Below are 15,373 nucleotides of genomic sequence, written 5' to 3'. Positions count from 1 at the left end.
GTGTACACCTAATCCAAAGGAATCCTCTAGCTCTTCAGCAGCTGTTCACATGGCTCATGCCCTGCCCTTCAGCGTCTACTAAATCAGGATTCCCCAGCTGTCTGAGCTTCCCGTAAGCGTTTTTAGTTAACCACCAACAAGCCAACATTGCTTGCGTCTGATTACGCTCTTTAAAGTCTAAATTCCCCTTTTCCTTCCTATTTTGCAATATGTGAGTCATTGGGATTCATCATTTTTGCAGATTATTATTTTTTCACTTACTCAACTAGTTTGTTAATATTTTGTTCACTTAGTCACCAATTTATTTCTAATACATCCTTCTTAAGCACCAACATAAAAAGGAATTACTCAATTTGCCTTTGATGAAAATACTTGGGTCGTTCTGATTTTGTAATTTTTCTTTCTTATTTCTTTAATTTTTCCTCACACAGCTTCCAAGGCTAAAATCCGCACTTGTAATAGTGTACTGATTCCCTTGCCCTTTAAGTCAGCACTTAGCTCAAGCTAAGGTACTATTGCTACTGTAATCTGATAAAGGAAGAGACAAGTTGTGGGCAAATAAAGATGAGTGCCAGGAATGAGAAAAAAGCTACTGATGTTTATGCCCTTTTATAGTCCTGATTCTATGACAGTCTTAGCCAAAAGCAGAGTGGAAGAAGGGAGAACGTTTTAAAACAAAACAAAACAAAAGCCAAGAAGAGGGTAAAAACATTTAAAGGGTAACCATTTTATTTGCCCATAATTGGAAATAATATGGGACACTATAATGGTAATTGTGCTCAGCTAAGGCTGACCTTTTTTAAAAATCAATTTTTTCATGATAGTGAAGAGAAAACATTTAAAAGTTGAAAATAAATTAGCAAAAGACTTCATGATATATATGTGAATTCCTCATTGTTGATATGCCCATGTAGAGTTTTCATATTTATTAAATATAAACTAAAAACATCATGATTCAAGCATCTGATTTTTTGAAGTTTCTTTAAAGTTATCTTAATCCTCTTCAAAACCCATTAAGCTATCTACATTCTCATTTTATTACATGGATAAGCATTGGCTTTAATAATGCATTTTAATGTTCCTCCCCTTCACTGACACAACTACGTTTTTCTACTAAAATAAATAACTAAACTAAAATGAATAATAAGCAAAAATAAAGGCAAAGCTCTTCCTCAAATTCTTTTATTCAAATTGTAACTAGACCTAGATATTATTCACATTATTCACTAGTCTTAGATATATTTCAGATTTCAAAATTGACATGAGAAAATCAATTCATCAATTTGTTAACATTTTTAATTTATGGACAACTATTTTCTTAAAATTGTATGTAATCAAAATACTGAGTTAAACAGTCTGAAAGAGTCATTTGAGAACAACAACAAACAACAACAGCAACAACATTTTATCAGCATGGCAAGGAAATGACAGCTCCACTTCAATTAAAGGATAATTGTTAATTCTCCCCCACTTCCCATTAGTGAGGAATGGGGCACATAATGACAGAGTGAAAGTGAGGCATTGAGGGAGAAAGCAAAAGATCATAAAGGAAAGCAGGAATAAATTGATTTCTAAACCAAATCCAGACTGCTAAGAACATTGGTTTTCTCAGGGCTATCATTACATATACTACGCAAAGTCACCTTCAGAGGTTGTAGGCCTCCAGAAAATTGCTTTGTGTGTTCCGTTGCCTACTGAAATTCCCAAGTATTTTGAATGAGTGATATCAGATTAAAATAAAGATCGAGCTCGGAGTTGAATAGAAATTATCTCTTACAATGGCAGCCTAAATAGAAGATGTGAGCTATAAAAGAAGGAGTACTGCTCCTTGTGTTTTTAATGGGAATGAGGTAGAGGTTGTATAGTCATGAGATGAGGACTTTTTTTCTTTGTTTTTAAATTTTAAGTTCAGGGCTAAAAGTGCAGGTTTGTTACAGAGATAAACTTGTGTCATGGGGGTTTGTTGTACAGATTATTTCACCACCCAGGTACCAAGTCTAGTACCCATTAGTTGCTTTTCCTGATCCTCTCCCTCCTCCAACCCTCTACCCTCCGAAAGGCCCAGGGTGTGTTGTTTCCCTGTATATGAGGACACTTTTAAGCATGAGCCAGCAGAGCCATTTCCCTTCCTCATCCTCATTTGTCTGCTGCCTATCAGAATTTTGCTTGAGAAAATTTATATACCCTTAAAACACTGGAGCCAAATGTATTTATTTTTGTCTTTTTTGGGGGGCCATATTCAAGGAAGTAATCATGAATGGGGAAAGAGAAAGGCTATGCCCTGAGTGTTAAAGTATTTCAGAATCTCTAGAGGAGCCATCTGGTTTATGAAGGCACATTGAATGCTATAATATACTGTAATATATGAGGGAAACAAACTTTTTGTACTATAAGTCTCATGAAAAAATAAAATCATTTTAGCTGTTAATCTTGGAACTATATTTAGTATACAAGTGATTCACAAATAGCAGAGTTACTCTCCCATTCGAAGGAGATATCAGAATCTCTGGAAGACATACTCACTTTTAGGATTAAGTAGAGGGAGCTTGAAATTTTGCAAGGATTTTAGGGACAATTCTATAAGTGACATAAATAGAAAAAACGTCCAAAATTGGTAAAATAATAAATTATCCCATGGTGTTGCCATTTTAACTTTGATATCTGTATTAAAATGAAACTTCGGAACTCCAAACATGTGTCAATGTTTTATAGCATGAAACCCCAAGGAAGTCTGACTAATAGATGTTTTAAGTAGGGAAAAGGTGAAGACTACAAAGTATTTATTTGCTTGGTTTGTTTGTTTTTTGAAGATCAGTATACTGCATTGAGCACACTCTACACGGGGAAATACTTCCATGAAATTCTGCTATGAAACCTGGTTGCATTTAATAAAAGGTTTATTTCCCATATTGCAGCTCATGACCTTCCCAACAAAATATTCCAATATGAACCAACTGCCTTGATAACAGAACACAAACCTCCTAGGACTATAGCAGGACTTTGTGAGAAAGAAAACCATTACCTCTCTCTGAATCCAATCAAAACCTGAATGTACTGTATAAAAATAAACCAAGGTCATCATTATTCCTTGTCATTGTGATTTGGCGTGCCTTCAAATTACATACCCTGTATATTTCAAATAACTGCACCGCCTCCATTAACTGAGTTTGACATCACTTTAATCAATGTATCTTTTCAGAATGAAAGGCAGAAATGTCAAATTCCTACCATTATAAATTCTTTTAACTCTCTAATCTGCATTAAATAAAAGGTTGTCTTTGAGAAATAATAAATGCTCTAAAGAAATATAACTAGCATCAATTTTATTTTAAAATGTAACTGGGAAAAGATTAAATCTCAACACTTCTCTTCATACAGAGGTGATTTCCCAAGAAACTATTAAAGACTTACTTACATGAGGGGCCCCTCCCAAGGCTGTATCTAATTTTGTATTATTTTTCTTAAAATAGCACCCCCAATTGTATAACCTCAGGCCCCATAAATCCTTTCTTCCTGGTTTGTTCTGTGTTGTGAGACAGGGAACGTACATTAGTCTCATTTGTCAATTCCTTAAAAACTAATGTGTGTTTAAAATAGAAAATTTAGAAAAATGAACAGAAAATTATCTTTAAAGGTTAATTTCTAATTAGACCCTCTTAGGAAACTTAATACCCTGTGATTTGAATGCATATCAATGTGCGTATATATAAACATATATATACGCATACCAAAATGTTGTATTTCTCATATGTGTGATGAAATAAAGAATAAATTGATGAAAGAGTATGACAAATCATTTTTAATAAGTTAGGAAAATATTACAATAGAAAGTGGAAGGAGAAGGAAAGTTTGGGAAATCAGTTTGTTTCACTCTTGAGATAAAATTTTGATGAAAGATAATAAAATAGAATTTTGAAAAACACCTGATGTTTCCAAGGCAATGATTTTAATCTCTTTTATTAAACTACACAAGTGGTTAAAAACTTGACAATTTGTTTCATATATAGCAAATGACGTGGAGTACAGGGATTTCAAATGAATGCTATAGGAATAAAGAGGAAGCTGTATTAATATCTCTGCCCAAATGATGAATTTGCAATTCAGTACTGTCTAGCTAGAAGTGTCAACCAACACCTATTTCCCCTTAAATAATGTAATTATGCATAAAACACTTTGTAGTCTTTTTTAAAGTTTAGAATAACATCTATATGACATACTCTGTTGTATTTTTCATAATGTTATGCCATGTAAGATACACCAAAACTTTGTATTAACAGTATATCATCAATTTAGATCAGCGATCTCTTTTTCATAGTTAAGATGTCTTTAAAAGATTCTGCAAATGAAATTCTAAAAGATGATTTTATTAGACCTCAAGATAACTTACATCATTTAAATATATTCAAATGAAATATCTATTTGCCATACACTATTTGAATAATTCTTTACAATGCATTATTTGAGTAATTCTAAAAGTAAACAATACAATGTGTTTGACAATACAGTGATCTCTTTTACAGAGTAACTATTCTGTTTAAAAAACAAAATGTACTTTTGTAAGTTTTTCAAACTAAGGCGAATTTACAAACCAGATTCAAATGTCAGACATCCAAATAGTAGTATATTGTCAAGCAACAAAATTTAATGTATAATATAGCCCTGAGTATATCTCCATTTTCCTTAACAAACTCATTGTCATGTTGCATAGGCATTACTTGATGATTTTTTAAATGCAGTGTGAAAAAATCCTACAGGACATGTCCCAAAAAGATTACCTTCCTTCACATTCGAAGAACTGAAAGTTTTTCAACTATCTACGACAAAGCAGAGTATAGGTTTACCTTGCTTCATTCCAGCAGAATTGCATATATTCTTTCAAAATTGCTCTATATACTGGTATATGTGGTTAATTATATAGAATATATATATATATAATCACTAGTGATTTTGATAGTATTTATATTACATATATCAAAGAAATAAAAATGATAAATAAAAATGTGTATATGTGTATATTGCAAACAACAGATATATGCCATGCATATTTTTGTAATGATAGTAAATATAAGAGTTTTTCAATCTAAAAGCAATAATGATACTCACCAAAAGAAATTTATGAAGCAAGCAAACAATGGAACTAAATGTTGTATTATAAAATCTGGTAGCTTTTAATGTGACTCAATACATGGACAATGTTAACTTATTTCCACAAATTTTTCACAGTGGTAAAACTTCTGCTTTTTTTTTTTTTTTTTTTTTTTTTTAGTAGTTGTGGAGCATTACTTATTTGGAGAGACTTATTTTTTCATTCTTAATTATAGGCATCGCTCTCATATCTATTTTAGAATAACTATGCTCCACAAGTCAAAGATGGGTGGGGAAGAGATAAACTCCCATCTTTTTGGGACACACAGTCCTTATCATATATTATTTTTACTGTTCTGCCACAGTCCATTTTTAAATCCTTCAATAGTCATCATGACTTTCTTAAAAATAAACAAAATAGTTGCATTTCTATATGGAAGACAAACTAAAAAATTGAACTGAAAAGCTAGCTCATGATAGACTTGAAACATCTACTAAATATAATTTACTACTAAACATAATTAGGAGTTCCTCAAGTTTGTATGTTGTTTTCCCAAGAGATCATCTGATCATTTGATAGCATAGATCACATCATTATTTGAAATAATCATCATGGTATGCTATAGAAAAGAGCATTTGAAATAGTAAATGTGAGAAAGCAACATTACAATTAAATCTTTATCAATACTTTTCACATCCTTCAATTTTCCATCCCAACTCATTTTATTCTTTATTTTCTCCATATGTCAGAGAAACTTCTCCTAACTTTTAGGCCTCCATGTAGTTCCTATACAGTAGTTAGTTCAATTGAGAATATATGTCAGGTCAGTAACCTTTATGTAACTGTTACTAAATACAGAAGTATCAACTAGTCAAAATAATAACTGAGATATACAAACTATCTCACAGCAATCAAAATAATCTGTTATAATCAAATGACATTCTGCATATTCTATTACTGCAGTGGTTTATTAATCAAGAAATCATGTGTTTAATTCTTCTGCAAAGAAAAACTTATAAACTCAATTTCTATTGAAGTTTTCCCAATGAAAAATATATATTCCTGAATAAATACATATATATATGCAGTATATATAACATTTATGCTTCTTTGCAAACTACTGTGATAATTTAAAATCAATCTACCTAATTAGTGAGCTTGTCACAAACTAAACATTATGCCACAGTAAAATACATTTTTAGTTACTTTGTACTTACAACAGTCCTCTACTTCTTCCCACCAAAGCATTTTGAAAAGTGTATATCAAGGCAGCGATTAAAAAAAACCTGGTAAAGGTTCTTCAAACTTTATTGCTCCAGTAGGCTTAAAAACAATGAGAAACCAACAAACTTCAGCAGCTTTAAAAAAATAACACTTCAGTTTTTCCTATTCATTTTTCTCTGAAGGTAATTGCCTCTAAGATCTGAGTCCCGTAGGGGGAAAGTGAGTGATCCCAACACTGAGTGAGTCAACACAGTAACTGATGCCAGGATTCTGTAGAGGCCCCTGGATATTTCAAATTCCAGGACCTGCGCACAAGCAAGTGACCCGCCTTCTCTCTCAAGTTGGTTTCCCATAATAGGACTGTCCATGGTCACTACATATAAGGTTGTGCTTCCAGCATGGCAAGCTCTGTGAATTCAAATAATGCTCAACTGTGTTCTGATTAATATCCAAACCAGAATAGCACAGTGGACATAGTACTAGCTTTTAAAGCCTTTCAAACACAAAAACTATTCAGTACAAAACCATAACAATATTTTCTGTAACTTTCATGTGAATTTATAACAGAGCAGAAAATCCCGATTTAAAATTGACTTTTAAATGCCTTTTTTATCCTCTCAACAACACCAAAAATTTCACTCTACCAAATAAAAAGAAATGCCCAGAATAATCTATGCATTTGTTATGTATCCACTGCCTACCAAAGTTATTTTTTCCCCTTGAGATTTTTGATTGCAAAAGTCATGTATTGATGATGCCAACAGTCTGAATAAGAGAAGCAGCAGCAGAACACAGCAGCTGAATTCTGAAGGCAGAATGTGTGTGTAGATCTCCTGGGACATGTTTTCCTGCTAAAATAAAGAATATTCTTATAATGGAGCAAAGACATTTTTCTCAAATCCTAAATTTCAGTTGTGAATTATGATAAAACTTCTTTACTAACAAATTATTCTTTCTTCCATTTCTCTGGTGCCAATTCTTAAAACACCATTTTCTTAGACATTGAGTTAATGATCATTTAATGGTTCTGAATACAGGCTCTTTTTTTTCTGTATTAAGTGAATGCAGTTGTATTATGTCATTCAGCATGTAAATCATTCTTTGCCAATAGAAGTCTTCTTCATCTTGTTCCTTATTACATTTATGCAACAGGCGAGCCCCAAATTGATAGAAAACATTGGTAGTATTTTTTAAAGAAAGATATTCTTTTTATAGTTATAATAATCCCTACTAAAATTTTTGTTTGAGTGTTTTTATTGTACCATTTGTTAAAGTGACAGACTCATTTTTCTATGTCAAACATTCAACTGCTTGCGACTGAAATGAGTAATAGACAAAAATAAAAAAAAATTATAGAGTCAGACTGTGATGTTTACCTTAATAGTTAATTATACATTTTGCATTTTAGAATATTATTGTCATAACATGGCTATTTTCCCCAGCAAAATGTGTATGAGATAAAACATAAGGCTTAATTTTAATTGAAAACATTCTTTTCCCTAGGTCACCTCCTTTCCTCTGTGTGGTTGTCTAAATATGCATATAAGCAAAATTTTCATAAAACAACATGAAAAAAAATGAAAACAATTGTTGTGGGGCTGATTTGGCTCTAAGTCTACATGTTAGCATCAGTGTCCCTCTATGCTATGAGGTACAATACTGCCCAGAGTATAAGTCCCCTTTATATCTTGTACTGTGAGTTTTCTACAAACATAAACCCTTGTTTAGGCCAAGGCATGAATACAATTTGTCAGTCCCAAGCCAACATCAATATCACATGGGAACTTTCGAGAAATGCAAGTTGACACGAGACCTCAAAAGTCAGAAATTCTGGGGTTAGGACACATAATTCTGTGTTTTACCGGCGATTCTAATGCATGGTCAACTTTGAGAAACCCTAAAGTGTATGTTTCTAAAAACAACTGTGATTCTAAATGTAACAAAGATATGTCCTGGGTAATATCTAAAGCACCAAATCCTAATAGATCTGAATGCCCTCAGATACATTTAATTGCCATTCAGCCTTAGTTGATAATCAGAATTTATTTGGCACCTGTAATGATTTCTGCATTGTGTGGAATGCATATACTTCCCTTAAGATTTTATAATCCAGGTGGAAATATATGCTTCAATAACTGGAAAAGCGAAAGGCATGTAAAATAAAATTTAGACCAAACATAATGAATTCCAGTTCAGACTGTGTCACCACAGTACTTTCTTATGTCCCGTAATCACTTATCTTTCTCCTTTAGTCCTCAGAATAACTATATCTCGTAGGTCTTATTAGACCCATAATAAAAGAACTTGCTCAAATTTCCATTTTTAATAACTGTCACAGAATTTTTAAAAATTTATTTTAACTTGTTATTTTCAAATACTCATAGATTCACAGGAATTTGCAGAGATAGTATACAGAGATCCCATGTACCCTTCACCCGGTTTCTTCCAAAGATTAACTACAATAACTACAATTCAACATCCTACAATAACTACAATTCAATATCAAAACCAGGAAACTGACATTGATATGTATATACATATTTCTATTTCATCACAGATTTGTGTAACCTCAACTTCAACAAATAAACACCTGTTTCATCACCACAGAGATCTGCCTCATGCTACCCCTTTATAGTCACACCAGTCACCCTCCCTAAATGTCCCTAAAGCCTGGCACCAATCAATTTGTTCTCCATCACTATAATTTTGTCATTTTAAGAATATTAGATAAATGCAATGATTCAATATGTAACCTTTTGAGATTGGGTTTTGGCATTATGTACTTGAGATCCATTTAAGTTGTCATTGAGAGCTTATTTCCTTTTATTGCTGAGTAGTAGTTCATGGCATGGATGTTCTATGGTTACTTTAACTATTCACATACTGTGGAATATTTTCATTGTTTCCAGGGTTTGGCCACTACAAAAATGCTGCAAAACAATCATGTAGTTTTTAATTTTTCATTTCTCTAGATTAATGCCTAAGAGTGTGGTTATAATTTACCATATAAAGTTTAGAATAAGGTTATCTACAAATAGATGTACAGATCTATCTATAGAATATCTTTCAGGTAGAATTTTGATAGGAATTGTATTAAAATTATGAATCAATTTTGGAAGAATTGATGTTTTTACCATATTGATTCCTTGAATTCATTAACATAGTATGCATGTCCAACATTTAGGTTATCTTTATTTCATCATATTCAGCTTTTTTACACAGTGCTTTGTATCGTGATTAGATATATTCATATTTCTAATTTAATGGCACTACTGTCTGTTATGCATGTGATTGCACAAAAAAAGGAAAACAGCAGAGTTTCCAAAACTAGTTCTTTTCCTGTTTTGCTTTTTAAGAAACTTTCATTTTTTAAAAAAATTTTTTTATTATTATTAAAGTTCTAGGGTACATGTGCATAATGTGCAGGTTTGTTACATATGTATACTTGTGCCATGCTGGTGTGCTGCACCCATCAACTCGTCAGCACCCATCAACTCGTCATTTACATCAGGTATAACTCCCAATGCAATCCCTCCAGGGGGACATCACACACCGGGGCCTATCATGGGGAGGGAAACTTTCATTTTTTTAAGAGATGGAGTGCCACTGCACTTCAGCCTGGACTAAGAGCAAGATCCTGTCTCAAAGAAAAAAGTGTCTGTTCATAAACTTTGTCCATTTTTAATGAATGTATTTGTTTTTTGTTTGTAGATGTAAGTTTCTTATAGATTCTGGAAACTAGGCCTTTGTCAGATGCATATTTTGTAAATATTTTCTCCCATCTTTGTCTATTTACTTTGTTGATAGTTTCTTTTGCTTTGCAGAAGCTCTTTGACTTAGTCAAGTCCCACTTGTCAATTTTTGTTTTTGTTGCAATGGCTTTTGGGGACTTAGTCATAAATTCTTTGCCAAGACCAATGTAAAAAAGGGTACTTCCCAGGTTTTCTTCTAGGATTTTTTTTACAGTATGAGGTCTTACATTTAAACCTTTAATCCATCGTCAGTTGATTTTTGGATATAATGAAAAGTAGTGGTCCAGTTTCAATCTTCTGCACATGGCCAGTCAGTTTTTCCAGTACCATTTGTTGAATAGGAAGTCCTTTCCCCATTGCTTACTTTTGTTGACTTTGTCAACAAAACAGTTATAAGTGTGTGGCTTTATTTCTGGGTTCTCCATTCTGTTGCATTGGTCTATGGTCTGTTTTTGTACCAGTACCATGCTGTTTTGGTTACTGTAGGCTTATAGTATAGTTTGAAGTCAGGTAGTAGGATGCCTCTTGCTTCACTATTTTAGCTTAAGATTGCTTTGGTTGTATGGGCTCTTTTGGCTCCATACAAATTTGGAATATTTTTTTCTAATGAAAATGAAAAATGAAAAATGATGTTGGTAGTTTGATAAGATTAGCATTGAATCTGTAAATTGCTTTGGGCAGTATGGCCATTTTAACAATATTTATTCTTCCAATCCAAGAACATGAAATGTTTTTGCATTTATTTGTGTTGTCTCTGATTTCTTTCAGCAGTGTTTTGTAGTTCTTGTATAGTTCTTTCACCTCCTTGGTTAGCTGCACGGTCATAAAAAAGAATGCAATCATGTCCTTTGCAGCAAGATGAATGCAGCTGGAGGCCATTATCCTAAGCAAATTAACACAGGAACAGAAAACAAAATATTGTGTGTTCTCACTTATAAATGGGAGCAAAACATTGAGTACACAGTGGACATAAGGATGGGAACAATCGATACTGGGGACTACTAGAGGGGGAACGGAGGGAAGGGAGTGTGGGCTGAAAAACTACCTATTGGGTACAATGCTCACTACCTGGGTGACTGGATCATCAGTACCCCAAACTTCCACATCACACAATATGCCCTTGTAACAAACTCCTGAACATGTACCTCACTTCAAAATGAAAGTTGAAATTACATTTTAAAAATTTTAATAACATTACAATTGTTTACAGATGAATTAATTAGACATACATTTTTCAAAAATGTAAAGCATAATTTTTATTACATTGAACTCATACACATTTTTTAAATTACTTTTTTTGCCTACACTTAGATGATCCACGTTGTAAAATAAAGACTGGCCCATGATTAAATTCCAACATTAACCAGTCATCCTCGTGTTATTAAATAGATGGCGTATTAATTAGAAAGAACTGAATATGGTAAACCTAAAAGTGAACACAGAGTTAATTCTTAAATAATTGGAAACCTAAAGACATTATTTTATATTACTTTGGAAGTGCAGGGCTATTTTCCCAACTTGTTTGATTATTTAACATAATTCCAAGCATTATGATTAATGCAGCTTCACAGGACAAATAATTTAAAAAGAAACAGGCCTATTAGGTAATATACTTGTATAAAAATTCACAAATTTATTGATTAGGGAAAAATTCTAGATCATTTCTACTTCCTTTTTCCACAGTGATCCACATTGGTTGAAATGTTACCCATATTATAAGGCATATATTTCTTAGGTGTTTTTAAAAAATCTCTTTAGTTAAGTCCAATGGGAAAACATGTTAGTTTATGGGATAGTTTATAGGCACTAGGACCAGAAAAAATAAGACAAATAGAATTCAAGCAATTTGGAGGATGTCCAAATAGACAAAAATGTTTTACTGATGTTTTGATAGGAATTGCATTCAAACTATAGATTAATTTTGGAGGAATCGATGTATTTACTATGTTATATCCTCCAATTCCATTAATACAGTATATATCTCTGTTTATTTAAGTCTTTGAATTATTTCCTTAGCTTTTTAGTTTGTAGTATATAGATCTTGTAAGTGTTTCATTAGATTCATAAGTATTTCATTGTTTTGGAGTGACTGACTGCAAGATATTATGTGAAAAATTTTGGGTTTCAGTAGTTCACTGCTTGTATACAAAAATACAATTAACTTTTAATAATTATTTTACTGTGATAAGATTTAATATGAGATCTATCCAATGAATAGATTTTTACATTATAATGCTGTATTGTTACATATAGACACAATGTTGTACAGCAGATCTCTAGAACTTATTCATCTTATATAAATGAAACTTCATATTCATTGATTAGCAATTGACTTTTATAAGTTGATCTTGTAGCCTAACACCTTAACAAACTCATCATTTCTAAGAGTAACTTTGTAGAATACCTGGGATTTGGCCGGGCGCGGTGGCTCAAGCCTGTAATCCCAGCACTTTGGGAGGCCGAGACGGGAGGATCACGAGGTCGGGAGATCGAGACCATCCTGGTTAACACGGTGAAACCCCGTCTCTACTAAAAAATACAAAAAACTAGCCGGGCGAAGTGGCGGGTGCCTGTAGTCCCAGCTACTCGGGAGTCTGAGGCAGGAGAATGGCGTGAACCCGAGAGGAGGAGCTTGCAGTGAGCTGAGATCCGGCCACTGCACTCCAGCCTGGGTGACAGAGCGAGACTCCGTCTCAAAAAAAAAAAAAAAGAATACCTGGGATTTTACATAGATAATCACAACAACTGCAAATAGAGACAGTATGACTTTTCCTTCCTGATATGTATGCTTTTATCTACTTTTCTTGCATTTTTGCACAGGCTAAAACTTCCAATACTATGAATAATAGTAGGGCTAAAAGCAACCGTCTTTGCCTTAATCCTAATATTAGGAAGAAAGGTATAAATTCTTTCATCGTTATTACAGTGTTAGCTATAAGATTTTTGTAGTTATTATTTTCCAAGTTAAGGACATTCTCCTCCATTGTTAGTTTTCTGAGAGCTTTTATCATAAATGGGGTATTGAATTTTGTCAAACATTTTTTCCCCTCCATCAGTTGATATGATCAAGTGATCATTCTTCTTTAGCTTCTTAATATAATGTGTAAAAATTTGTTAAGGACTTTTTGTCTCTATATCCATGAGTTTTATTGGTCTGTAATTTGTTGACTTTTCTGCTGTGCTTACCTGATTTTATTGTCAAAATACTTATTCTTCATAAAGTACATTTGGAAGTGTTGCCTCCTCTTCTTTTTCTGGAAGTTGACAGTTCTTTCCTTTCATCACTTGAAAAATGTCATACTTCTTCCTTCTGGCTTTCATGGTTTCACATAAAAAATCCTCTGTCATTTGAACTTTTTTGCCTATAAAGTGTCTTTTCTCTTTCACTGTTTTTAATACTTTTTTTTTTTTTAAATATAACTAGTTTTCAGACATTTGACTATGATGCGTCTAAGCATGAGTTTCCTTGGGTTTATCCTGCTTACTCAGCTCCTTCAATCTGTAGGGTTTTGTATTTTAAATTTTGTAAAAATTTGGTATTTTTTGATCGTTATGTGCTTGAGTACTTGTTCAGCAATACCCTCCCTTTTTGAAACTCTGATGGCATAAACCATAGATCTTTTATTATAATCCCACAGGATACTGAGAATATTTTTATTTTAAAAATCACTTTATTTTTCTTCTTATTAAGACTGTGTAATTTCTATTGTCCTATCTTTCTGCACACAGATTTCCCCTGTCTCCTCACCTCCATTCTACTGTTGACACCATTTATTGAACATTTTTGTTTGATTATGATATTTTTAGCTCTAAAATACCATGTTGTTCTATGCCTTCTATTTCTTTCTGACTTTTCCCATTTTTTTATTTGTCGCAAAATGTTTTAAATAGCTTACTCAACAATTTTCAGGATGGCTACTTTAATATCCTTGTGAGATAATTCCGCCATCTTTGTCATGTCAGTATAAGTGACTACTATCTTTTTTCATTACAGTTGAGATTTTCTTTTTTGGCATTTGGGATATTACATTATCAGACTCTGGATCTTATTTAAATCTATTTTAGCTAGTCCCCTTCTGACTATTCTGGTGGAAGATAGAGGTAGAAGTGTGCTGTCTTATTGTCAGGTGGGAATGAAGGTCCGGGTTCCCCACTCCACCTATGGTTGATACTTTAGAGATTTGTGTGTGTGTGTGTGTGTGTGTGTGTGTGTGTGTGTGTGTGTAAATAAATTTTACTTGACACCATCTTAATTCCCATTAGAATTAGTAAATGGATATCTGGAACCTTGTGAGTTCATTTTTAAACGTTCAGATTTTTTTTCCACTGGACAAAAAAAAGAGCTACAACTCATAAAAGTGAGAATAGATCTTAACTCACATTTCCATAAACAATGAAGCCCATGACATTTGCATAATGATTTGATTTCAGGACTTGGTACTACATATCAGTACTATCTGCAGAGTCAAGATCAAATATAAGCAAAACTCAAAACTAATTTGCCTGTGTTGTGAGAATAATGACTCCTTACTTTGCGGATTGATTCCCAACCATTTTATGAGGTAAATGTATAGGGATTAATGAAGATTTTAAAAGATTTCTGCATGTAAGAAAGGTATTATGAGTACAAAGAAAGTAAATGCATTGATGCTAGTGAGCTGAGAATCAGTAACATGTTTTAATAGTTGTATCTCTTATTCTGTATTAGCGAAGATCCTGGTAGGAAATATAGGTGGCAGATTCAAAAGCATTTAACAGATAATAATTCAGTGGAAGAACTATGGACAAACATATAGGAAGGCTGATGAGAACAAATAAGGGATGATGAGTCACCTAGGAAGCAGCAAGAGAGGCAATTTGTTTCTACCTCCAGGCCTACTATGTCAAGGTGAAGGAATAATGTTAGAATAACAATAGAAAAGGACAGACACTACTAGGACCTTAGTGAACCATATGTGAAGTGGAACACAAATATCCAAACCTTTTTTTTCCTTTTCCTCTGATCTCCAGCTGGTGTTACACAATTTCCTGAAAGTTAGTGCACAAGAGGCATTGGTGATACAAATGAAGAAACAAGCTTTCCAGGGCAAAAAACAGGGCAGAGAATTGCAAAATGGGTGTGGTAGTAAGGAGCAGAGCCACTGCCACTAACACAACAGAAGAATTTTTAGCAAGCAGGCTCACCCCTACCACTTCAGTCGTGGAAGGATACTCAGTACTAGTGTGATACCTTGTAGAAAATATGATCAAGCATGAATAGATCCTATGCAATGTAGCCCTTGCTTCATTTTCAACCCTACATTACATCTCT

General features: G+C 33.2%; 1 protein-coding gene across 1 annotated transcript in view; it reads right to left on the bottom strand.

Moving 5' to 3' along the window:
• The window catches only part of DMD (dystrophin), a 2,174,064-nt gene extending 2,166,585 nt beyond the window's left edge, over positions 1-7,479 (bottom strand). Inside the window, exon 1 of the mRNA XM_031660704.1 lies at positions 6,304-7,479. Within this exon, the coding sequence (XP_031516564.1) occupies positions 6,304-6,334 (31 nt within the window). The 5' untranslated portion in view covers positions 6,335-7,479. The remainder of the gene's footprint in view (positions 1-6,303) is intronic.
• Positions 7,480-15,373: the final 7,894 nt, after the last annotated feature.

This window comes from Papio anubis, chromosome X (assembly GCF_008728515.1).
Source record: "Papio anubis isolate 15944 chromosome X, Panubis1.0, whole genome shotgun sequence".
NCBI lineage: Eukaryota > Metazoa > Chordata > Mammalia > Primates > Cercopithecidae > Papio > Papio anubis.
The sequence above is the reverse complement of the archived record's forward strand: the minus strand, read 5'-3'. Positions and strand labels throughout refer to the sequence as shown.